This window comes from Notamacropus eugenii, chromosome 4 (genome assembly GCF_028372415.1).
Source record: "Notamacropus eugenii isolate mMacEug1 chromosome 4, mMacEug1.pri_v2, whole genome shotgun sequence".
Classification (NCBI taxonomy): domain Eukaryota; kingdom Metazoa; phylum Chordata; class Mammalia; order Diprotodontia; family Macropodidae; genus Notamacropus; species Notamacropus eugenii.
The window spans coordinates 71778499-71803796 of NC_092875.1; the positions used below are offsets into that span (position 1 = coordinate 71778499).

Sequence of the window (25298 nt, forward strand, 5' to 3'; positions counted from 1 at the left end):
ACCCCTCCCTCCCTCCCACCCTCCCTCCCGGGTTCGCCTCCTACCTCCAGCCTCCGGCCGCCGCTGCCTCCACCGCTGCCGCCCGCGGCCTGGGCCTTTCGGCGGCCTCTCCTCCCTCCCCGGCCCTCCCCTCCCCGCCCCGCCCGGCCCGGCCCGCCGCCCGCCATGCCGCACGCCTTCAAGCCCGGGGACCTGGTGTTCGCCAAGATGAAGGGCTACCCGCACTGGCCGGCCCGGGTGAGGGGCGCGGGGCCGGGGCTGGGGGGCTTGGGGGTCCTGGGGGGCCGAGGGCGGGCCCTGGGGGGCTGCGCAGGCGGAGAAGCATTTGAGGGTCCCGGGGGGGGCCCCAGGATGGGCGGGGCTTAGGAAACTGACCCGCAGCCCGTCAGTGGGGGCATGTGGGGAGCTGAGCCCCCCTGGGAGGAGGGGAGCGTCTGGGGCGGGGGCGGGCAGAGGGCATGGAGGACCTCCCAGGAGACTTGGGGAAGATGGAGAAGCCCGAGAACCGGGGCACCTTGGGGATCAGAGGGCTGGGGGGAACCCCAGGGGATCCTGGGATTGGGGGGCCGGGAGGCCTGGGGAAGTCTGTGACCTGAGAGGGACCCCAGGGTCGGGTGATGCTCTGGAGAGAGTCCCGAGTGGGCTCCCACAGGTTCTGCTAGTGTGTGACCTTGGACCAGTCCCTTTTTCCTCTCTGGTCTCAGTTTACTCCTCCCTAAAATAAGTGGGTTGAAGGAGATGGCCTTTGAGGTCCCTGTCCGTTCAAAGACCATGTCCCTGTGAACCAGGGGGAGCCTGGGGATGAAGTAGCCCCGAGGCTAGAAGACCGAGAAAAGAGTGGGCAATGGCTGAGCTGGGCGAGGAGATAAGGCTATGCCTGGAGAATTAAGGGCTTGGAAGGAAATTAGGGGTGCCCAGGGGTTTATGGGGGACTGAGGGACTGGAGGGGTAAGCTTCCTTTTGGGCAGACTACTTTTACCTCTTTTTGTATCCCCAGGGCTTTACACAGTGCCTGGCACATAGTAGGCGCTTGATAAATGTCTATGGATTTAAAATAAATTGAATGAATGAGGAAAGTGGAAGTTGGGAGAAGGCCTAGGTTTTGAGGAGTGGGTTGCTGGGAATACTGAAGGATCTGGAGAGGACCAAGAGAATTGGATTGTCACCTTGTGACCTGTAGGGGGTAGAGTAGAAAAAAAGTAGTACTGATGAAGGATGACACTCTGAAGTAAGGGAAAGTGGCATTTGTAGTGCTTAGTAGGATTCCACAGGATACTCCAGAGGTTGCTGGTGTCAGGGTGTGAAAAAGGGCCAATCCTGCAGAAGTGCTATGGCAAGGTCCCTGTTAGATTTCAGGATATAATAAATCCCTTCCACCCCCCAAGATGGAATGAGGCAGAAGGGCAGTGCATGGTGCTTGGAATGATGGTATGAGGATCCTGACAGGAGGTATACTGGAATATAAATTGAATTTATTGCATGCCTGCAGCCAAGTGTTTAGAGGCATTGGGATTCACTTATACAGATAGGATGTGATGAAGGAAACTTATAGAGTTCTTGGAGTTTCTGGCATAATATGCTTTGGAGGGACTGTTAAAGTTTGCTTTGAAATGCTTGTGATTATGGAGGCTAGATGGTAATGAGTCTGGGAATACAGAGGTGTGTCTTTGATATGTATTTGAACTCCTTGAAGAGTTAGGGTATCTGAGTAGGGAGGTAACATTTTTCCTGCTGGTGTCTTGAAGGTTATTGTGTAGGGAAGAATGTTTTGAAGGGAAGATGATTGTGTGTGTGTGTTTGAAGGATGAGAGAAATTACTGAAGGAGCAATAGCAACTATAACTCCCAAGAGGAAGGAGCTACCTCTTAGTATATTTGAAAGAGTTCAGAGGAGAGGGAGGTGCTGACAAGGGCCTGGCAAAATGTGCCAAGAATTATGGAGGGGAGGGATTGTTAGTTCTGGAGCTGGTGGGAGACGTAGAGGGCATCTAGTTCAGGCCTTCATTTCACAGATGAGGAGACAGAAATCCCCAGAGGTTAAGTGATTTGTCCAGTGTCACAGAGGTACAAAGTGGCAGAACTAGGCTTTGAACCCAGGTCTTTGACTCCAAATCATTTGTACCATGTGCCATGCTGGTTCCCCTGGTACCTGATTGGATGATTAAATGAGCTAAAGATTTCCTTGGGGTCAGCAACAGTATGAATGGAACATGGAAATTGGAAGAGGGGTGGTATAGGAGTGGTAGAAATAAGCCAGTGGGGCAGGAAAGACTAGAAAGAAAGGAATTGTTTGGTTAATCTAGGCTTCTAGCATTGATGCTAGTAACTACAGAGCTGTTATTATAGGGGATCTGGAGAAATAACTGTTTACAGAAAATTTTCTCTACTTTCCCAATTCCTGTTGCTCATGGCAAGAATCCTTCTCATTCTCTTCCTCTGCAAATTCCCTTCCATCCCCAAACATTTCCAGGCACCTGATTGGAAACTAAGGGGTTTGTGCCATTCTCCTGTTGGGAGGTGATTGACAACTGCTTCAGCCCATGAGCCTGGAAAGAGAGGGTGGGACTTCCTGGATGCTGAAGTCCTGTCTCCTGTAGCCCATTCCCTTCTCCATCCTTGTTGCTTGCCCCGGCATTGTGGGTTTCTTTTGGGGCCAACCCCCAGCCACAATATCTTCAGGGATCCCTTCCATGGAATGTTTCTTTGAGGGGAGGGGCCAGGGTAAAAGAACGTGAGGAGTCCCCTGAAACCGTACTTACTTCTATCCTCAGCATTGGCTCCAAGGAAGGTATTTGACTTCTCAAAGGTGAAACATCTATCCTGGGGATACTGTTCCTAACCCCTGTCTTTGAAATGAGAGGAACTTACCAGGGGGGGTGGTGGAAAGTATAGCTCTTAACTTTGGACATTTAACCTCTTACTCCTTCGATAGCACCCCTCTCCATGATTATCTCTCTTACCAAGATAACCTAGCATCTTTCTTGAACATCTATCTCATGCTGACAGTGTTCACTTTGGGGGGTGTGGAGTGATAATGCTTATCATTTCTGACCATCCCTACTTACTTCACCTTGCAGATTGATGACATTGCAGATGGGGCAGTAAAACCGCCCCCCAACAAGTACCCCATCTTCTTCTTTGGCACTCATGAAACGTAAGTATCTCCCTTTTTCATCTGGTGCCCGTTTCTCAGACTTTCCTTGGTGCCATGCCATGGCTTCTGGACTTACCTGCACCTGTCCCATGATTTATTTCTCTAGAGCCTTCCTGGGACCCAAGGACTTGTTCCCCTATGAAAAATACAAGGACAAATATGGGAAACCCAACAAGAGAAAAGGTTTTAATGAAGGCCTGTGGGAGATCCAGAATAACCCCCATGCCAGTTACAGTGCTCCACCGGTGAGTAATTTTTCAGAAACCGATTCATAGCTTTTCTCTTTTTCTTCATCTTCTCCAGATAGTGCACCAAAGCAGATTCTTCATTTTATGACCAGTCATTCCCCAAACTGTACCATGAGAAACCAGAATAGCCTGAAATTTCAGGCTTGTCCAAGTCTATCTGAGGGTCACTGCATTTGGCTCTGGAGAAAGTGACTGATGGATCTATAGATCCTTAACTCTAAATTGTAAACATTTCCTTCTTCCAAGAGGAGAAAACATGGTGTAATGGGTGGGCACAGAGGCAGAGATCTAGGTCTGCGTTTTGTCTGTGACTGTAGGCAAATTCACTTCTTTAGACCTTAGTTTACTTATCCATAAAATGGGAACAATAACACTTTTACCATTGTGAGGAAAGTACTTCTGAACATGTCAAGAGCTTAGAGAAGTGAGAACAGTTGTTGATGTTAGACTTTGAAAGAGTCTACCATTGGTTATAGTTCAAAGGTCTCCAGTTCAGATTAAAGCACGAGTGGGGATATCTGTCATCTGGAAGGCAAATGAGTAGTAGAGTAGAAGCTAAAGAAGGTGGAGAGAAGCAGGAGAAGGGAGAAGGAGGGGATTAGGTCTGGGGAGAGGATGAGTTGCCGATGGATTCAGTGTGAATTTTGCTTTTTGCTTTTGACCACTGCTCTTGAGGTTTATACAGATAAATAAAGGGGTACAGGAGAGGCACAGACCCAAGTGCAGAGCAAGAGCGTGGCTCAGGAAAGATTTGTTAGGCATTTGTGGGTAAACTGGGAGACAACATGAGTCATCCACAAGGGATGGGTGAATCCTGGGGACCAACAATTGAGGAAAAGTGAAGCCATCATGGAAGGGGATGATAACTGGCAAGGTCCAAGGAGAACATACAGAGATGTTTTTTGGTGCTCTTGGTCAAGGCAGTATTTCTGGGGTGGAGGGCTCTCTCTTCTCCTTCTCTCATGAGTCTGTGCCAGATCAAAATTCTGAATCCATAGGCTGAGCACTGGGTTGGAAGTTAGCAATCCTGGTTCTGTCACTTACTACCCTCGTCAGCCTTTGGCAAATCTTTTCCTTTCTTTGTCCTCAATTTCCTCATCTGTATAAATGTGGTGGTTAGACTAAAATTATATAGCCCTTTCTAAGGCCTTTGATTCCAGAGGGTGATTTTGCTTATTCCATATCTCTTGATTGATTTGCCTTGATGCATCGTGAGGATAATCTTTATCTTCTGCATCTTTTGTGGTGTTTGAGAGGCTTAACATCTGTCTACTTTGCTATAGTAACAACCTTTTCCCCCATTGCTTTGCTTGCTCTGGAATTTGGATAACGGTTCAGAATGTGGCTGAGTTTCACCAGCTCCCTTTCTGGCCCTGGCTCAATTTCTCTCTGGTTACCTCCTCACTGTGATGCTTCTCGGTGAATCATCAGCACTGTTAATATTTATTGGACACCCACAGCATGCTAGGTGCTCCATAAAAAAGAGACAAAATACTGGCCCTCGAGGAACTGAGACTGGGAAAGAGTGACCCTCCGGCTGCTCTTCATGCTGAAACCACTTTGGCAGTGAGCCATGTTTGTGTCTCATAAGGTTCACGTTTTAAGTTTAAATTAAGTCGATGTACCACCAATAAATAGAAGAATGTGATTGACTTGTCAGCTGGGCTAGAAGAGACTGGGAGCTGATGAGACCTCATCTCAGTGCAGTGGCAGCTTCCCCTTTTCCCTAGAAAGGCAGCACCATGTGCTGAATGTAGAGGCAAAAGACCTGTGTTCACGTGCTGACTTTCTCATTTACTGGTTGTACTACTTTGGGCAAGACGTTTTCCTTTTCTGAGTTTGTTTCCTCATCTGAAAAATGGGGGACATGATATTCATATTGCCTGCCACACAGGATTGGGGTGAGGAGAAAGACCTCATGTCCTCTGTGGCACTTTGTGATTGTTGTTATTGTTGGAATCAGAAGATCTGAGTTGAAGTCTCCACATGGCCATTTTTTCGTATGATCTTCATAAAGTCTCTCATCTTTTTCTTCTATGTCCTCATCTGTAAAATAGGGATAATAACACTTGTATTACTTCACTCAGAAGGTGGTCGTTGTGGGGAAAATGCTTGGCAAATGCATTTGGGCAATTTGAGCTATTATATTATTTGTTACTCTGGTATTATGAAGAAACAACAGGCCAAGGTCCAAGAGGTCAGAACCATAGGAAATCAAGAGACCTTGAGGAGAGGGAAACAAGAAAATGAGGGACTCTATGTAAAATGATTATGGAGATATGGAAAGAATCCTGCACCTAGGATCTGCCCGAGCCATGCGTTCTTCATCTGTAAAATAGGTTTAGCACTTACACTTTTGACCTCCCTGGGTTGTTGTGGGGAAAGTATTTTATAAGCCTTTAATGCTGTAGAAAAAAGCAAAGCAGGATTTGTTCTCCCCAGCCTTTTAAGAGAGATATGTTCGGATTGTAATAATTACTCTAAGTAAGTAACATGGTTAAAGTAGAAGCTCTTTTCCTCCTCCCATATCTCTCCCTCTGTCCTTTGTGGAGGATAGGTTGATAAATCATCTTCATGAATGATAGAAAGAAAATGAAAGATACTGTACCTCCATGGCCAGCTTTTTCCCTTCTTTTCTCATGTTACATGCTGTATTTCCAATTCTTGAAGACAGTGCCAGAAGTCAAATACCTGTTTTATTTTATGGAACCATTTTAGAGGCTTTGAGGTTGGTTAGGTCTTGGCTCTTTCCTGGTTTTCCTTAGTGCTGATTATCATTTGGATGATCTAGACTGAAAAACATTTATGATATCAGCAGGAGATAATGTGATTCTGGAAATGGCTTTGGGAGTCAAGGAGTCTGAGTTCCAGTCCAAGGTCCTGCAATGATTTATCTGACCTTCGACCAATCATTTAGCTGCTCCATGCCTCAGCTTTCCTCTCTGAAAAATAGGGGATAATCCTGCCTTACCTTTTTTATCACAGGGATATTGCAAACATAAATAATAACTCACATTTTAGTAGTGCTTTGTAGTTTGCTAAATATTCAGTAACTATCTTGTGAATATTATCTTTATTTTGCAGATAAGGAAACTGAGGTAAAGTGACTTGCTTAGAATCCCATGACTAGTAAGTGATAGAGTCAGAACTCAAGACTTCATTCCTAAGTCCAGTGCTCTTTCCATTGTACATCATTGAAATTGGGTCACAGTTGAAAAACTGAAAGGACCACAAACTAAAAAGAAGGTAGTATCACTGCCATAGTAGGTAGATGTAGACCAAGCCCCATTCCTGCTTCTCTGTGTGACTTTGGGAAAGTCACAGACTCTCTGGTCCTCAGTTTTACTCTGTACAAGTAAATTTAATTCAACAAAACTTTATTTAGTGCCTACTATGTACAAGGCCTAAAATGAGGATTATTAATAACTGCTTTCCCTATGTAACTGGGGTGTTGTAAAAAGAAAAAAAATGTCTTCCCAGAGCTTTCTGGAGGAAAGGTGTGATACCAACTCACAGTGGCAGCATTTCTATTCTCTCCTGACTTGTTAGACTTTGGGCTTGACCTACTTAGAATTATCCTCTTGAATCTTGTCAGAAGTGATAGAGACAAGGTAATGTTGCATTGACTGAGAGAACTCTGGGTCGTCACAACCCAGAAGAATGGGAACGTGTGTTATATATTCAATGAAGATAATTTCTGACATTATCATTGTTTTTAATAAATGGGAATTGTTTTTATCATCAAAATGCATCAAACTGTTTTTGATGGGGCCCTTGAGAAAGGCCAGAGGTTCTATAGAAGGGTAAAATGTGGGGAAGAGAAAGGAAGGAGGGAGAGGGAGCAGGATACTTCTGCCAGCACTGTAGTGATCCTGTCTGGGTGAATGAGTTCTGAATTCCTGTCTTTAGCCCTGACCTTTCCCCTCAAGACCCAGTCATTTATTTCCAATTGCTTGCTAGACGTTTTGAGAGTGTTGAACTAGAAATTTCCTGTCCCCTTTGATTTTCCTTGATTCTAAGCATGTGTGCCATGTCTTTGTTTGTCTTTTGTCTTGCTGTGAGTGCTGTGGAGGAATCTTCCTTCGAGGGGCAAGCGTTGCCATCCCTCACCGTCTGTGTTTCTGCTTTTTAGCCTGTGAGTTCTTCTGACAGTGAAGTCCTGGCTGGAAGTGATGCGGAAGATGAGGCAGGGCTCATGGCTGTTGCATCAGTGACAGCAGCGAGCGCCAGTGAGAAGATGGAGAGTGATGAAGATTCTGACAAGGGCAGTGAACACAGTGGGATAAAGCGGAAAGCGCCACCATTGAAAGTAGGTATGGGGTGAGCTGAGCCTGGACCCCAGGCCCACCCTTGTGGATGGAGAAGTGGGGTTAGTACTGAGGCAGCAGGGGTCATCAAAGGCCCACCTAGTCCTGCTGGTGCTGACAGGATTAGACAAGGGATTCTCCCTGTCTGAATCTGTTTTCCTATTTGTCAGGTGAGGGGTTTCGATTGAGTTCAGACCTCGACTCTGATGCTCATTACTTGTCTGCCACTTAACCTTAATAAAAGAATTTGTTCTATAAAATTTGGACTTAAAGGGCCACACTCGAGGACCATAGGTTCCCCACCTCTGCACTAGGGCTACTCTCTTAAAGGAATCTTCATTGTTTTGATAAAGAGAAGAATCCATGTGGAATGTAAATCTCTGTCTAGTTTGCCTGTCAATAAAATTTTTAAAAATTTAGATCATCTTTGAGGGACGGGACACTTCTGTCTAATGTCTCTCATCCGTATTTCCCATTTCAGGGCAGGTTTCTTTAAAAGAGAATGACTGTGCCAGGGCATCCAAGTCAGGATTTTATTACTTGCATACAGTTTCCCAAGGAATCAAGGCTCTTATTTATTAGTCTCTTGGGAAAGGTTACAGTTTCATGGGTTGCCTCATCCCTTCCTTTCCTCTCATGTCAGATTCTCTAAAAAAACTGGGGGATAGGGTGGAGAGGAATTCTTTCATAGCTGGAATATAGTGCTTTGTGGTTGACAAGGTGCTTTTTATATGTTTTCTGATTTGATCCTCACAATAAGCCTGTGGGCTGAGTAGTGCAAGTATTGTCTAGATTTTACAGGTAAGGAAACTGAGGATCTGAGAAATTAACTGTTTCACTTAAATCTTCTAAGTGGTAGAGTTGGGGCTTGAACCAGGACTCCCAGCACTCTTTAAAAATTGTTTAGTTGTTATTGACACATTTTGCTTTAGACGGCAGACTTCCAACAAACAGCAAAGCAATCTCAAGTACTTTCCCCCAAAATGGTTAAGCAAAACAACTGCTTGGAGTGACTGCCCTGATGGTGTGTGCCATATGGAGTGCATGGAGTCAGTGCCCTCCTGTGTGCCAGGCATTATGCCAAGTGCTGGGGAGAGAATGGCACAAAGCAAGAGGCCCTGCCCTCAAGGAGTCCGTATTTTGTTGGGTGGAAACCGCATGTAGCTGTGTAAATAAAAATGAACTATCTACAAAGTAAATCCAGCAGAATGGGAGTGGGAGGCCCCAGCAGCCTGAGGAGATTAGGAAAGGGCTTGTGTGGGAGGTGCCTCTTAGGCTACCACAGAGGCAGTCAGGGCTCTGGAAAGGCCCAGGCCTGGAATGAGGGCATCCCAGGCATAGGGCACAGCCTGTGCTGTCCCCACGCAGTGGGGAGGTGGAACGTCACATGTGAGGAGCAGCAGGTAGGCCAGTTAGGCTGCAATGTAGAATTCATGAGGGAATAATGTATAATCAGCCTACAAAGGTCAATGGGAATCAGATTGTTAAGAACAAAAAAAAATTATTGCTGTATTTTGTTTTTATGTCACCTACATTTCTCAGAATATACCTCCCTTCTCCCGTTCCCTTGTTATACGACTATCCCTTATAACAAAGAGTAAAAAAGAGGAGGAAAAAGTTCAAGAAAATCAAACAGTATATTGAAAAAGTCTTTGATTTATGCCTACAGACTCTCATCTCTGCAGAGAACTAAAGGGAAGTGCCGAACAGAGTTTATGTTGTATTTGTCCTAGAGCGGTAGTTTTTGTTTGGGGTCTGTGAGCTTACCTTTTTTAATGTGTTGGTAACTACTTTAGTATAATTTGTTTCCTTTGTAATCCTGTGTATTTTATGCATTTAAAAACATTAGCTTGAGAAAGGGTCCATAGTCTTTACCAGACTGACTGCCGAAGGGGTCCAGAACACACAAACAGTTTAAAACTCTTGCTCTAGAGGCCATAGGGAGCTGCTGGAACTTTTTGACTGGGGGAGTGTTTTTGGGAACACCACTTTGGCGTACTTGTGGAGGCTGGATTGGAAAGGGGACCAAGTTGAGGCAGAAAAATCAGTACCCCATTGCAATAGTCCAGGTGAGAGATGATGAAGACTTGAACTAGGGTGATGTTGTGGGAGAAGAACTGATAAGATTCAACAGTTGATTGGATATGTGTGGTGTGATAGAATGAAGAGTTTTGTGTGACACTGAGATTGTTAACATGAGTGACTGCAAGGATAGGGGTACCTTCAACACAAACAAGGAAATTAGGAAGAAGGTGGATTTGAGGGGAAATAGCAGTTTTTGGTCATATTGAGTTTGCTTTACTTCTGGGACATTCATCCAGTTGAAAATATGCAGTAGGCAGATAGAGATTTACATCTAGAGTTTATGAGAGAGACTAGGGCTGGATATATAGATTTGGGTGTGATCTGCATAGAAATAATAAGAGCCCATGAGAGATTGTGGAGAGAGAATAGAAGAGGGCCCACAGAGCCTTCTGGTACCTCTGTACATGAGTGATAGCCTAGCAGATGGAGAAATGGTACCCACCAAGAAGGACTTTTGTGGAAAACTAAAGAGGAGAGGGGATATCTAGGAAGGGGAGGGTACTTAATTCTGTTAAATGCTACACTTGATGAAGAATCAGTCACTCAGCAAGCATGTAGGTGCCTATTTGATTCCCCATTTCACTTCCCATAGAAGCTGTTTCAAACCTTCTTTTCCCTCTTCTAATCTCCCATACCTCTGTACCTTGTTTTTCCCTTCTCCCACACCTCCCCTTCCCTTGAGAATTTTGCTTCCTATTTTACTGAGAAAATAGAGACAATTCTTTGTGAGCTCCATCTTCTGTGCTCTTCATCTCAAAACCCCTTGCCAGTGTTTACCATAGTTCCTGGCACGTAGTAGGTGCTTAATAAATGTTGATTGACTATTGGCATCATTTCCCAGGATTTTTCTTGTTTGGGCCAAACCTACTTGTGCACTTCGTCCATCATTATATCCTTATCCGCAAACATTTATTAAGTGCTTACTGTGTGCCAGGGTCTGGGCTAAGTTCTGGGGATTCCTAGAAAGACAAAGACCAGTACCTGCCCTCAGAGAGCAGTGGTGGAATCATTTTAATGACCACCAATTTTAATGGTGGAATCAGTATGCAAAGAACTATGTACTTTAAGATATATAGATGAATATCAATATCGATGTAGATATGTATTTGTCTGTCTGTCTATCTGTTAGTATGTCTGTGTATATAGTATAGTAAGTAGGAGGTGATCTCAGAGAGAAGGCACTGAGGGTAGATGTGGAAAGAGGAATGGAGACCAGGAAAAACCTCTTGCAGAAGGTGTCGTATGAGCTGAGTCTTGAAGGAATCTGGGAAAGCCGGGAAGTGGATAGGTGTGGAGAAAGAGAATTTAAAACATGGCGAACAGCCAGCACCAAGGCATAGAGTCCTCAGTGGGGTATCCTATTTGAGGAGGAGGAAGAAAGTCAGTGTTGCTTGATCAGAGAATATGTGGAAGGGAGAAAAATGTAGGAAGACTGAAAAGGTAGGAGGGACTGTAAAAGCCAAACAGGGGATTTTATATTTGATCTTGGAGGTTATAGGGAGCCATGGAGTTTCTGGGGGAGGGGGAGGGGTGTGTGTGTGTGTGTGTGTGTGTGTGTGTGTGTGTGTGTGTGTGTGTGTGTGTGTGTGTGTGTGACATTCTCCAATACCAGGCTTCAGGAAGATGAATTTGGCAGCTTACTGGAGGATGAACTGGAATGGGGACAGAACTGAGGCAGGAAGACCAACCAGGCATGAGATGATGAGGACCTGCACCAGAGAAGCTGCTTGTGGAGAGAAGGGGGTGTACGTGAAAGATGTTGGGAAGTGACATGATTTGGCAACAGACTAGACATGTAGGGTGAGTGAGGAGTTGAGGATAACATGTTGGATGTGAGCCTGGGTGACTAGAAGTATGGTGGTGTCCTTAAGAGTAATAGGGAAGTTGGAGGAGGAGAGGCTTAGGGGAAAAGATGTTGAAATCCATTTTGGACATGTTGAGTTTGAGTTGTCTCCCGGACATCCAATTTGAGGTGTCCAGTAGGCAACTGGTGGTACAAGACTGGAGGTTAGGAGAGCATTGGGGTGGATGCCTCATAATTATCTGCATAGAGATATAATTGAATCAGTGACAGCTGATATGATCATCAAGTGATAAAATATAGAGGGGAGAAAAAAGAGGGCCAAGAACAGACCTTGGGGAATACCCATGGTTAACAGCTATGAGCTGGATGAAGAATCCTGCAGGGGAGAATGAGAAGGAGTGGTCAGATAGGTAGGAGGAGAACCAGGAGAGCATGTCACAAAAACCTAGAAAGAAGAGAGACTCAAGATGAGGCTGTCAGAGGCTGCTGAGATATCAGGAAGGATGTTTTGGCCAGAAGGAGATCATTGGTGACATTGGAGAGAGCACTTTAGGTTGAATGATGAGATTGGAAGCCAGTTTGCAGAGTTAAGAAGTACAGAAATAAGCATTTAGTAAGCACCTACTCTATGCCAAGTACTGTGCTAAGCACTTTACAAATATCTTGTTTGGTCCTCACAACCAATCTTTGAAGTAACGCCTACTTTTGCGTATGGAGAAACTGAGGCAGACAGAGGCTAAGTGACTTGTCCAGGGTCATTTGGTAAGTGTCTGAGGCTGAATTTGAACTCAGGTCTTCCTGACTCCAGGCTTGACTGTCCACTGCACTAGCTGGTTGTTTCTCAACTAGAAGAAAGGGAATGGAAGCCTTGATTATATGTGGACCTTTCATGGAATTTAATCACAAAAGGGAGGAGAGATATGGGATGACAACTTACAGGGATGGATGGGTCAAGTGTGGGTTTTTTGAAGAAGGAGAAGATATGGAGGTGATAGGGAATGAGCTGGTAGATGGGGAGAAGGTGAAGAGTGGTGAGAGATTGGAGATGGCAGAGGGGACAGTTTGCTGGAGGAGACAGGATGAAATGGGATCAGTGGGATCAGATCCCCTCCTCTCTTCAGAGTGCAGTCTCAGTCTTCTCCTTTCTTTTGTCTCCTGGTTCTTTTCCTGCTACTTTCAAAGATGCCCAAGTCTTTCCCATGTGGAAAAAAAAAACCCACCCCTAAAAAACCCCTTCCCTAGAGCCTACCTATTTCTGGTGCTGTTGTCTTAGAGCTCTCCCTCCTTTCTTCAGTTAAACACCTCAAAAAGGCTGTCTTCATTCTCTCCTCAGTCTTTTGCCATCTTGCTTCTGACTTCATCACTTACCTGGCAGTGTGCTCTGCAAAGTTACCAGTGGTCTCCTCATTACCAAGTCTTTTCTTAGGACTCTTCTCAGTCCTCATTCCTTTCAATTTCTCTGCTATATTTGATGCTATTGACCACTCTTTCATCTTGGGTTTAAGTGATACTGTTCTTTTCTGATGCTCTTCCTTACCTGTCTCCCTGCTTTTCCTCTGATCTCCTTTGCTGGTTCTAGATCACAGAGTTTCCAAGGTCCTATCTTAGCCCTCTTTTCTCTTCCCTCTATACCAGGAGTGGGGAGCCTGCAACCTTGAGGCCACCTTTGTCCCTTTAAGTTCTCAAGTGCAGTCCTTTGACTAAATCCAAACTTCACAACTTCATAAAGTTTGGATTCAAAGAACCGTAGTTGAGAACCTAGGGGGCCACATGTGGCCACAAGGTTGAAGGTTCCCCACCCCTGCAGTCTATTTTCTGTCTTGATAAACTCATCAGCTGCTGTGGTTTGAACACAGGTGACTGTGTCTGTTTCTTTGGCTAAGCCCCTGTTTCTTCCCTGAGTTCAGTCCCACATCCCCATTTGCCTACTGGATATTTCAAACTCGATGTCCTAGAGACATCTCAAACTCAGCGTGTCCAGAACCGAACTCATTATCTTCCTCCTAAATAACTCCCCTCTTCGAAATTTCCCTACTTCTGTCAAAGGCATCACCATTTCTCCAGTGTCCTAGCTTCATGACCTTGGTATCATCTTTGACTCCTTCCTCTACTCATCATATGTACCAAGTATAGATAGCAGTTCTATATCTACAATATCTCTCACATCCAACCTCTTCTCTCCATTCACATACTTGCCACCTTAGTTCAGCCCCTCTTCACTTCTTGTCTGGATCATTCTGTTCCTTTCTACACATTGCTACCAAATTTTCTTTAAATGTAGATGTGACCATCTGACTCCCATATTTAGTCAACTCCAGGGACTTCCTCTTGCCTTTAGGATGAAATATCACCTCTGTTTAGCTTTTAAAGCTTTTCAGTAATCCAACCTCATTAAACTATATTTCCCCCTCTCGCAGTCTGTGATTCAACCAAACTGTCTTTCTCTCAGTTCCTCTCCCATCATCCCGTCCTTCTGCACTGACTGTCTCTCTTGCCTGGAATGGACTCCTTCCTTACTGCCACTTGAGGATAGAGCTCAGGCGTCATCTTTTGCACAAAATGTTTCTGGATACCTCCATTCCTAATGCTTTCACTGCCAGACCACCTTGTATTTAATGACTTTGTATGTATTTGCATTTATTAATTTTATATTTATGTGGAATATATTTATATAATGTTTGTTGTCTTCCTCATTAGAATTAAGCTCTTTACATATAGAGAGCTTTTCATTTTCTCTACTCACATCCCTAGCACCTAGTACAGTGTCTGACACACAGCAGGCACTTAAGAAAATGCCTGTTGATTGACTGATTATTACATGCCAGTGCAAATGGGGATGCAAAGACGGTAGTGAAGCAGCCCCTGTACTCAGAGGGCTTGCATTATCTTGGAGGAGAAAGCACATACATTTATAAATGGATACAAGTAGAGAGAAGGTGAATTTGCGGCAGGGGGCACTGTCAGCTGGAGTGGGGATCATGGAGAAGTGGTGCTTAAACTGAACCTTGGCAGGACTCCCACACAGAGATTCTCCCCTCCACAAGCAATCAGAAAGTAAACAAATGTCCCCCATCCTGATCAGTTCCCAAGAAGGATGCGGGCTAAGAAATGGCCGTTGAGTTTGGCAGTTAAGAGATCCATGGATACTTTGTAGAGCAGAAAAAGAGACGTGCCTTCATGTCATACTGTGAGACTACCAGTGCCTCCTGGATCTGATGCGACCGTGTTGGCCTTGTTGTTACTGTCTTTGGAATTTTCATTGTAGTGACTGTGTGAGTTGGTATATTGTTCTTTTTGCTTTGTTTTCCTCACTCTGCATCACTTTATATGACTTTTTCTGTTTCTTCAAATACTTCCTTTTTGGTTTTTCTTAAGTGTCTTTTGTATTACATGATAGTAGCCTCTCCAAAGGAGGGGAGTGAATCTGGGGTGCTGCTTCATATTGATGATCCCTGGACCTACAATCCAAAATGGCTAATGATTTTCATCTCAGGTGATTCCAGGACTTCTTTCTAACCCCAGAAAACTCTTGGTTTATGTGGACTTAGGGAAGTAAAAGCTGGGGACTAGTAGAAGCTTTTCTTGACACTTTTTTAAACATCTTCCATTTCATTCTCTTTTGGTGACCCAGACCAAGAAGCCTTGCCCTATATTGATGGCTTCCCACACTGGATGCCTCTGAGTTAGGTTTAAAGTATACTTGGGGCCCTCCTCTACCCTATGTCAGTAGCAGGCAAGGCCTTCTGGGAACAGGGGTAAAGAGTCATGGGAGAATCACAGGGGGAGCAGTAGCCTTTTCAGTCACTGGTATATATACATTTACCTTCTCTTTTTTTTAGATGCCAGTGTCTAAACGGTCACGGAAAGCCTCCAGTGACCTAGACCTGGCCAGTGCATCCCCATCAGAAGATGAAAACTCAGAAAGCTCATCAGAATCAGAAAAAAACAGTGATCAGGTGAGTATGGGTCTGGGTCTTTGTGGGGAGGAGAGAAATTAATCAGGCTAGGGGAAATTGGTTAGGAAAAGACACAAGGGGTCTTTTGGAGAGAGCAGAATCTCTTCCAGTTCCATCTTACTCAGTTTTCCCTGGCCTCTCAGGATATCACAGAGCATAGTTTGAAGGGAGCTTAGAGGTCTTCCAGTGCAGCCTCCTTCTGACAGGAGTTAAGTACATCCCAGAGGAAAATAGAATTTCCCAGGGTCCTATAACAAGTGAATGGGGGAATTGGGACTTGAAACCCAATCTCTTCACTCACTGTCTCGTGCCTGCTCCTTGGTCTGTAACTGAACGCTGGCTTTGGGTGCTTTGTTGATCATGTTCTCGGCTTCTACATGTCAGAGGTTTTGGTGCTAGCTTGGATTCCCTACAAGTTCCATTAAATCTGAGACAAAGGGATTTTGTGAGATGTTTGCACAGGGTGACTGAGGTCAGAGTGAGTGGGATGTCTGGTCTGGCATGACACTCAATGTCCTGCCAACTTTCTCCTGTTTCACTCAGGATTTCACTCCAGAGAAGAAAACTGTTGCCCGGGCCCCACGGAGAGGCCCAGTTGGAGGAAGAAAGAAAAAGGTGGTGAGTCCTCATACCTCTTCTTTGTCCCTGGAGAAACTTTAGGGGCTTCTTGGTCGCTGACTCTAGCCTTGTAAAATGGACTGGGATGAAGAACAGAATTTCAGGGTTCCTTCCAGGGTGTTTCATTTATGTAATTGATAATTACTGGGCACCTGCAATTGGTAGAAATTAGCAGTTCAGTCTCTCATTCCCTTTTGTTTGGATTGCTGTAGCAGCCAGTCTGTGTACTAGGCAGGTGGAGATGCACAGGGAGAACCCAGGAAGGAGACTGCAGCTAGTCTTAGAGATCTGGGAGTGATCTACATACAGATGGTAACAGAACCCATTCCAGATTGCTGAGGGAGAGTGTAGAAAGCGAAGAGAAGAGGGTGGAGAATGGAGCCTTGGCACAGGGGCTGATAGGGGATGTGGATGATGAACCAGAAGAGACTGACTAGAGAGGCAGAAGTTTCCCACTGGCCAGTTTTTACACCTGTCAGCATTTTTGATGTCTCCTACATACTGCTGCCAGGTTAAATGTCCTGAAATAGTTCTACCATCTCACAAAGTAAGTACATAAAGTACATTCTCCTCAGCCTGACATTCAAGGCCTTTCTGACCTCTTTCCAGCTTTCATTTCTAGCTTCCCAGCTCTCTATGTAAAGCCGTTTTGGATTCCCCAGTTAATAATGTCCCCCATTACCTTGTGCGTGTGTGTGTGTGTATGTGCTAGACCTCCCCCCTCAATAGAATATGATCTTTCTGAAGGCAGGGACTGTTTCATTATTTCCTCTATAACCTCAGAGCATTACAAAGTCCCTGGCTTATATACTAGCCACTTAATGCATGCTTGTTGATTGTTTTCCCAGCATACCTTCTATTGTCCAGCTGAACTGTGTTCAGGGCTTTCCTGCCTCTCTGCCTTTGTCTGCACCATTCCTTAGGCCTGCAGTGTCTTTCCCACTGTTTTCGTTACCTTGGCCTCTATCTCTGTCATTTAAAAGCAGAGGGCCTAGTTTCTTTGTAAAGCTTTCCCTGATTCCTCTCCCCCTATTTCCCATCACCGGAGGTATTCTCATACTCCTCTGAACTCCCCTAGTACTTTCCACCTCTCTCATACACTTAGCTAATCCTGTTTTGTATAGTAATCATTTGTGTTCACATCTTAAATCATCTGGTAGATTGTTAGTTCCACGAGGGCACAGAGCGTGTCTGTCTTTATGTCACTGGCTGAGCTTAGCACAGAATGAGTGCTCAATGATTATGAAATTGTTGGAGTTTAGTCCTTGAAGGAACTTATTCTCTCTAGATGGGGAAAGGAGACAGACGTAGATGAGTGAAAACACACAGAGTACTATATAACAAAAGCAATGTGCATTTATTAATTGCCTGCATGTATCAGTGTGATTAAATGCCAGTTGAATTGCACATAATTCCTGGAAGGGATGAGTTAGTATTACTGAAATGGTTGGAAAAGGCTTGGTGGAGGCGAATGGTTCTTTTCCAGGACCTTGAAGGATAAATAGGATTTGAGTAAGCTGAGAGGAGGGAAGAGGCAATGATCAGAGACAGTCTGGCTGAGGTGGATGATTTGGACTGGGGGTACAGTGGGAGGAAAGATTAAACGTTTGGTCATTTGGAGATGGCCTCTTGGCTCTATAGTGACCTTCCCTTTTGGTTTCCTGTGTCTGTCCCCTTCACACACCTTCCATAATGCTCCTCTTCTTGCGTCCCTAGAAGGTGGATTCTGCTTCTGATTCAGACTCCAAGGCCGATTCAGAGGAAGCTCAGAACAAATCGATGGTCTTGACAAAATCAGACTCAGACTCGGACTCGGACTCGGACTCGGATGTCTCTGTGAAGAAGCCTCTACGGGGCCGAAAGCCAGGTAGAGCCGCAGTGGGAGGGCCCGGTCCTCTTGTTCCACTTTTATTCCCCCTGAAACTGCAAGGAGGTAGGAGGGCATACTATGAGAGGGCCCTGCCTCTTCTCCTGTGGCTCCCTCTGGCCTGTGAGCATCTCCAGGTGGTAGACACTGTATCGTTTCTATCCTCTAGCTGAGAAGCCTCCCCCCAAACCTCGGGGAAGAAAACCGAAGGTAGAACGTGTTCCCAGCAGCTCCAGCAGTGACAGGTGAGTGTGGGGCAGGGCCTGGTGCCGGACTCCCAAACACTGTTGGGCTAACTGGTCCTTTTTGTACTAGCCGTGCAGGGGGGAATTGTCATCTCTCCCTCCCTGGTTGTCTCTTCCCTTCTGCTGAGAAGAAGGAATTCCTTCAGCGACAGACACTGGAGTCGGGGGTGGGAGCAGACAGCTAGTGCATATTCCTTTTCCTTTGCTCTCTTGCTGATTTTTTTTCCTGTGGGCTCTCCCACAGTGACAGTGATAGTGAAGTGGACCGCATCAGTGAGTGGAAGCGGAGGGATGAGGAACGGCGTCGGGAGCTGGAAGAGAAACGGAAACGGGAGCAGGAGGAGGAACTGCGCCGACTGCGGGAACAAGAGAAGGAAGAAAAGGAGAAGAAGAAAGAAAAATCCGAGAGGGAGGAGATGCACCCCAACAGTGACAGCAGTGAGGATGAGGTCAAAGATGATGAGCCCATCAAGAAGAGGGGCAAGAAAGGTCGTGGCCGAGCCCCTTCATCCTCTGATTCAGAGCCAGAGCTCGAAAAGGAGGTGAATGGCCCCCAACTTCCTGGATGTGGTTCTTGCCTGCTGGGTGTCAGACATTGTGCATGGGTTCCAAGGAAGAGGGTCACAGAGCTCTCTCTCCCCAGTCCTAAGCAGAGGAAGACATGGAGACCTGGAGATCTGGGACTGCTGCTTCCCATCTTTCTGACTGCCATTCCTGTGTGCTTATTCTAGGTGAAGAAGCCGGTGAAGAAGCCACAATCTCAGTCCTTAGAGCCGTCGAAGAAACCGAACCAGAAGGAGAAAAGAAGCCGCCCAGAGGAGAAGTCCCGAGCCAAGTCAGCACCAATCCGTAGTCCTTCTTTCCCCCGATCTCTCTTCCTCTCCCTGTGGCCCTTCTCTCTGTGGGAATTAGCTCTTTGGTGCCCCATCCTCATGGTTTCTGGGTTTAGATCTCTTGTCCCTCCTGGGTGTTTCTTCATAACAGCTCTTGAACTGTGTCCTGGACCCTGAGTGTCCCTTTTCCTAGGTGCCCATCAGGGTGTGTGGGAGCTACTATCCAAGGGGAACAGCTAAGAAATATGTTCCCCCAGATCCTAGTGGCTGGGGGAAATACCTTTCAGAGGTAGATGGTAGGATTTGCATCCTACAGGTTTGGAGATCCCAGTGTTTTCTTTCATAAGCTTATCTGCTAGGGCTGTTGGGTAGTTTTCATTCTGAAGATATAACGTTCTGGTCCCTTTTGGAGGAAGTCTCCCTTCCCCCCCACCCCTCCCAGTTACTGTGACAACATGAATATTTAGAGAATTGCAGTAGCTGTATAGGGCACTAGCCCAACAAGGGCCTTAGTTGTGAGGGTAATGGTGCCCAACTCTCTCCAGGCCTGTGAAAGTGGAGCGATCCAGGAAGAAGTCGGAGGTGCTTCCAGAGAGGAGGGTTGAAAAGAAGAAAGGTGAGAAGTAGGGCTTCTCAACTAGGGGAGAGTAAATTGTGGGACCCTCAGTGCTTGTGGTTGGGTGGGGGAGAAGGAGGTGGTGCTGCCTTCCGATTCTGAAAAGCCCCATGAACACATAATGAGGAAGGCTTCATGACAAATGTCTTTGTCTCTCTCATCATCACCAAGATAAAGGAGGTGAAATTGCCCCTCACCCTTCCAGGCTACCCTCTGATGTTTTTTCTGGGGGCCCGTTATTTGAGGCGAGCTTTTGTCGTGAGAGTACATGAAGTCCAGTAGCCTTTAGTCCTGATGAGATGGATGAGACACTACAGCATAAAGACGATGAAAATCATAATAGTCCTAGTATAACATGTAGATCTGAAGGTCTCCATGTCTGTAATTGCTTCAGTGGGGGAGGGGAGAGTGCTCAGAATTTGGATGCAGAGGACAATTGTGTGTAAGAGCCATTTGGGGTAGTATTCAGTTCAAAAGAGGGAAATTCTGTCTGATACTTTATAGCTATACTGTGCCAGGCAAATAAATCCCCTTACTTTACGGATTCTCAGTTTCCTCATCTGAAAAATGGGTGTGATAGTATTTTTATGTTGACTGACCTCTCTGGATTATTGTGAGGATCAAATAAGACAATGCACGTTAACTGCTTTGCAAACTGTGCAAAGTTATGCTAAGTCCTATGTGAGCATCAGCCTGTTATTCATTCAGTCTGCCTGTTATGTACAAGATAATTTGGAAGACTTTGTCTTAGCAACAGGATGTCTGCTCTCATTGGCTCAAGTCTTCCTCTTACTTTGGGCTGGGAATGTTCTCTCCTGTTGTATAGAGCCGTCTGTGGAAGAGAGGCTACAGAAGTTGCACAGCGAGATCAAGTTTGCGCTGAAAGTTGACAATCCGGTAAGAATTGTGTCCTGGGCCCCCACTGTTCCCCTCTGCTCCAGAAGTCTAAGCTCCAGAGCCACTGTCCACTGTCTCTTCCGCTTTAGAGCTCATGGTGATGTTCTTTTCCCCATGCGATTCCATCTGTAGAGTCTTCCTCAGAGGGCTCCTAGTAGTCTGGAGGTGGCCCTGAGTTCTTGGAGGCCATATGCCGGTGGAGCCAAACTCCGGCAGGCCCACATGTGGAGAGGCTCTTGGCATATGAGCAGCCACCAGAGAATCACTTTTTTTGACAGGAACAATACATGAGATTGTCTTAGGGTGTGTTGAAGAGAGGCTCCGATCTGCACAGGTATGGGCAGACAGCCTGGATCAGTGAAATTAGAGATCTTTGGAATTATTAAATTTAGTGCTTTTCTCTTATTTTTAAAACAGACCTGTGTGGCAGCAAGGGCTGTTTGATGAGCGGACAGAGGCAAGGAAAGGTCTGGGGTCTTGTCTTAGGTCACAGAATGAGTCAGGCCAGAACTGATCTGGAGTTCAGTTTTCAACTGTAGTGTTCAGCGCAGAGCCCAGGTCTCTGTCTGCTGCATCTCTTGCTCCTTTCGTTTGTGTTTGGCTGCTATGCATATGCCATGTCTTGCACAAACTTGGGCAATACCCCTGAGAAGATTGGGGTCTTCTTTAGTCAACCCTTTAGTCGGTCAAATAACATTTGTTATAGAGGCAGTCTATAAAGCCTTGAAATAGTAGTGCCCAATCTCACCACGTGGTGGTGCCCAAACAGCAAGTTTGGGGCTTTTTCCCAGGGTTCTCCCCAACCCATCAAAGTCTTTCTCCTCCAGCCTACCTGTTCTTTGTTTGTGGCTGTCTTAGTCTTCCTAGTCAACACACATTTATTAAAAAGGCTCCCCATATGTACAGAGTGGTGGTAGGGCTGGGCTGTCTAAAGTCTGGCAGTGCTCTGCCAGGCACCCCGCATTTAAATTGTTGTCTTATTGGGTTCTGTAAAGCCCAACCCTCCTCCAGTCCCTTCGCTACAGTAGTAGGTCCTGGGCCTTGTACCTTGGTGATCACATAGCTTTTCCTTTCCCAACCTACAGGATGTAAAAAGATGCCTCAATGCCCTAGAGGAGCTGGGGAGCCTGCAGGTGACCTCTCAGATTCTCCAGAAGAACACTGATGTGGTGGCCACATTAAAAAAGGTACATTAGGAACTGCTGAGGTGCAGGTAGGGGGGGTGAGGGGAATGGGAATGGGATGAAGGCAGGATATGTGGCAAGACAGGTCTGGTCTGAGGACAGGGCCATAATCCATAATGTCAGTATCTTTTGGCAAGATACCTGAGGATGGTGAACTGGGAGACTTGTTGGGGGCATTGCAGTTCAGTAGAAGAGGCTGGTTGTGGACAGATTGAGTTACCAGGAAGACTGAGGAGGCACAACTTTATGAGGATGATTGTTCCAGTGGAAGGGAACTACAAAGAAACCAAAGTCTTTCACATGTTTAAAAAGTCAAGTGTAGGATGGAGGGGTGGGGTGGCATGGGTTGTATGTGGGAGAGACATAGCTATGATGGCAACAAGTAATGTGGAAAATACTTGGGGGAATTTCATGGATTGACATGTATCAAGCTGTACAAATCAGCAATGTTAGGCAGCCCCTGAAAATGCAATCGTATTCTTTAGGGTTAGTGCCTTCATCTGCCCGGGTCAGAGGACTTGTGCCATTTGAGGGTCAGATGTAGGAACTGTAGGTATTTAATCTGTAAAGGAGAAAACTTAGGGAGGGATGTGATCATAATTGTTAACTATCAGGAGGATTGTTATGTGGAAGAGTATATTAGTTCTGCTTGATTCAGAGGGCAGAACTAAAAGCAGCGAGGTGAGAAATGATGGGGAAGCAAATGTCAACTCAGCATGGAGGAAAAACTTCTGAACAGAACTGTCCAAAAGTAGCATGGGCTGTCTCAGGAGATAGTGCGCTGCTTCATTTGGAGGCTGGGTGACCACTTGGGTCTATTGTAGTGGAGGGGCAACTGAACTTTTGAGGTCCCTTTTTTTAAATTCAATTTTATTTTACTTTTAGTTCCAATTCTTTCCCTCCATGTACCCCTTCCCACCCATTGAGAAGGCAAGAAATATAATATCCGTTATCTATATGAAGTCCTGCAAAATATATTTATGCACTATGTTAAAAAAAACCCAAAAAGAAGAAATAGGCTTTAATCTGTACTCTGAGTCCATGAGCTCTGTGTGGAGGTAGACAGCGTTTTTCACCAGGAGTCCTTTGGCATTGTGCTGAGTCACTGTCTTGATCAGAGCTATTAAGTCTTTCACTGTTGATTATTTTACAGTATTGCTGTTACTGTGTAAATTGTTCTTCTGGTTGTGCTTACTTCACTTTGCATCAGTTCATATCAATTTTCCCAGGTTTTTTTGAAACTATCTTCTTTATCATTTCTTATAGCACAATAGTATTCCTTCACATTCATATGCCATAACTTGTTTAGCCATTACCCAGTTGATAGGTTATCTCCTCAGTTTTCGATTCTTTGCTACTACAAAAAGCCTCTATAAATATTTTTGTACATATGGGTCTTTTTCCTTTTTCTTTGATTTCTTTGGGGTATGTACCTAGTAGTAGTATTGCTGGGTTAAAGGGCATGCTCAGTTTTATAGCCCTTTGGGCATAGTTCCAAATCATTCTCTAGAATGACTGAACTAGTTCACAACTCCACCAGCAGTGCATTAGTGTACCTGTTTTCCCACATTTCTTTTTCTGTCATCTTAGCCAATCTGATGGATATGAGGTAGTACCTCAGAGTTATTTTAATTTGCATTTCTCTAATTATTAGAGATGTAGGGCATTTTTTCACATGATTTGATAGCTTTGATTTCTTCTGAAAACTGCCTGTTCATGTCCTTTGACCATTTATCAATGGGGGAATAGCTCTTATTCTTATAAATTTGCCTATACATTTGAGAAATAATACCTTATTATTCTCTGATTATTCTTTGATAAACAGAGAAACTTACTGTAAAATTTCTCTCCCCCTCCTGTTTTCTGCTTTTCTTCTAATTTTGGCTACATGGGTTTTGTTTGTGCAAAAACTTCTTAATTTTATGAAATCATGATTACGAAGTCGCTTTCCTTAGCCAGGTGACTGCATTTTAGTGTGGAAATGGCTATTGCAGGCATTACTCAGATTGAGGGAAGGGAGTGTGGTGAACTGGAGTTTTTTTCTCATCCTGAGGAGGGATATTTTGCACCCAGATTCGCCGTTATAAAGCCAACCAGGAAGTGATGGAGAAAGCAGCAGAAGTCTACACTCGGCTCAAATCAAGGGTCCTGGGACCAAAGGTTGACACAAACCAGAAAACTAACAAACCTGCCTTGGAGAAGGTCAAAGCAGAAGTGGAGAAAAGTGAAGATCAGTTGGCAGGAGGGGAGGCCCCCAAGGAAAAGACAGAGGAGGAGCCTAATACCGGTAAGGGGATAGTGACCTGATTTGACCCCCATTCCTTTAAGGCAAGTGGGAAGTTAGCACTGCTACATCCTTTTATACCATTGATGTTGTGGGAGACTTAGAGGGGCAGTGTTACTTCTCTTGTCCTACACTAAACTGACCATGCTCTTAGCTTGGCCTGGTGAGCACAGTGTTCACACCTGAGGAGTGAGGTCAGTCAGTAGGATTGAACCAGGACATAGAAGGTATAAAAGGGACCTTGCAAACAGGACAGATCCTTGATTTCTGTCCAGTGGCATGGTGTGATTCAAGTTCTCTTGCTAGTCTGTTCATGAACATCTGTTCATGTTCCTTAGTGTTCTTTCCCACAGTTTAGTTTTCCAGCTGTTTGAAATATATTTATCAAGCTCTCTGTGTTAGGTGCAAGAAAGACTCATGAAGGGATATGTACTCATTTGTATGACCAGATGTAAGTTGGTTTTTGTGGTGAGCAGGTGTAACACCAGCAGTCCAATATGGAGTAAGTTTCTCTTGACTCTCTCTTCCCGACTCAGATCTCTCAGCTCCGGTGAATGGTGAGTCCACAACCCAGAAGGGAGAGAGTGGTGAGGACAAAGAACGAGAGGAAGGACAGAATATGGGAGAGGGGCAAAGATGCGGCTCATCTGAAGACCTGCACAACGAGTGAGCATTGTTATGGGTTGCTGGTGTCAGAGAGGGAAATGGATTTCTCTGGAGAGAAGGAAGGAGGTGGTGGTATACTCAGGCTATGGCTGGGCCCTGTCTTGGGCCCTGGAACCTAGAACTGCTTAATCAGATGGGTTAAAAGAATCTTTAAGCCAATGTTTTCTCTTAAGAGTCAGGAAGGACCTCAGGGATCTCCTCACTTTACAGATGAGGAGGGAGAACCCAAGATCTGCAGAACATAAGAGACTTGTACAAGATCACTCAGGTAGTAGAGAGAGCCAGGATTAGAACCCAGATCCTTGAATGTGAGCCTTTAGGTAGATCTTTCAGCACATTTGTTTCTCTGGGATGGGGATCTAAAAACCCTGCTGGGGAGAGGGAAGCTGCTTAGGTGGGCCTTTGTTAAAAGTGGGTCCTGGGAAACCACTGACCTAGTTTATTGCTGTTACTCAGGGTTGGAGGTCTCCTCATTTATTTGAAAAGGTCACTTTAAATTTAGTTGGCTCACTTGTAGCCCTTCTGACCGCTGCTT

The 25298-nt window shown here is 45.3% G+C and overlaps 1 protein-coding gene across 2 annotated transcripts in view; it reads left to right on the top strand.

The window, feature by feature from the left end:
* The window catches only part of HDGFL2 (HDGF like 2), a 26115-nt gene continuing 817 nt past the window's right edge, over positions 1-25298 (top strand). The window contains exons 1-15 of one of the 2 annotated variants that reach the window (XM_072601841.1): positions 1-237; positions 3077-3153; positions 3260-3398; positions 7534-7710; positions 15437-15553; positions 16097-16171; positions 17888-18038; positions 18208-18283; positions 18528-18825; positions 19015-19118; positions 19662-19732; positions 20559-20629; positions 21715-21816; positions 23887-24100; positions 24634-24763. In XM_072601841.1, coding sequence (XP_072457942.1) covers positions 166-237; positions 3077-3153; positions 3260-3398; positions 7534-7710; positions 15437-15553; positions 16097-16171; positions 17888-18038; positions 18208-18283; positions 18528-18825; positions 19015-19118; positions 19662-19732; positions 20559-20629; positions 21715-21816; positions 23887-24100; positions 24634-24763 — 1874 coding nt within the window. In that variant the 5' untranslated portion in view covers positions 1-165. The remainder of the gene's footprint in view (positions 238-3076; positions 3154-3259; positions 3399-7533; positions 7711-15436; positions 15554-16096; positions 16172-17887; positions 18039-18207; positions 18284-18527; positions 18826-19014; positions 19119-19661; positions 19733-20558; positions 20630-21714; positions 21817-23886; positions 24101-24633; positions 24764-25298) is intronic. The other variant, XM_072601842.1, reaches the window with a different exon arrangement.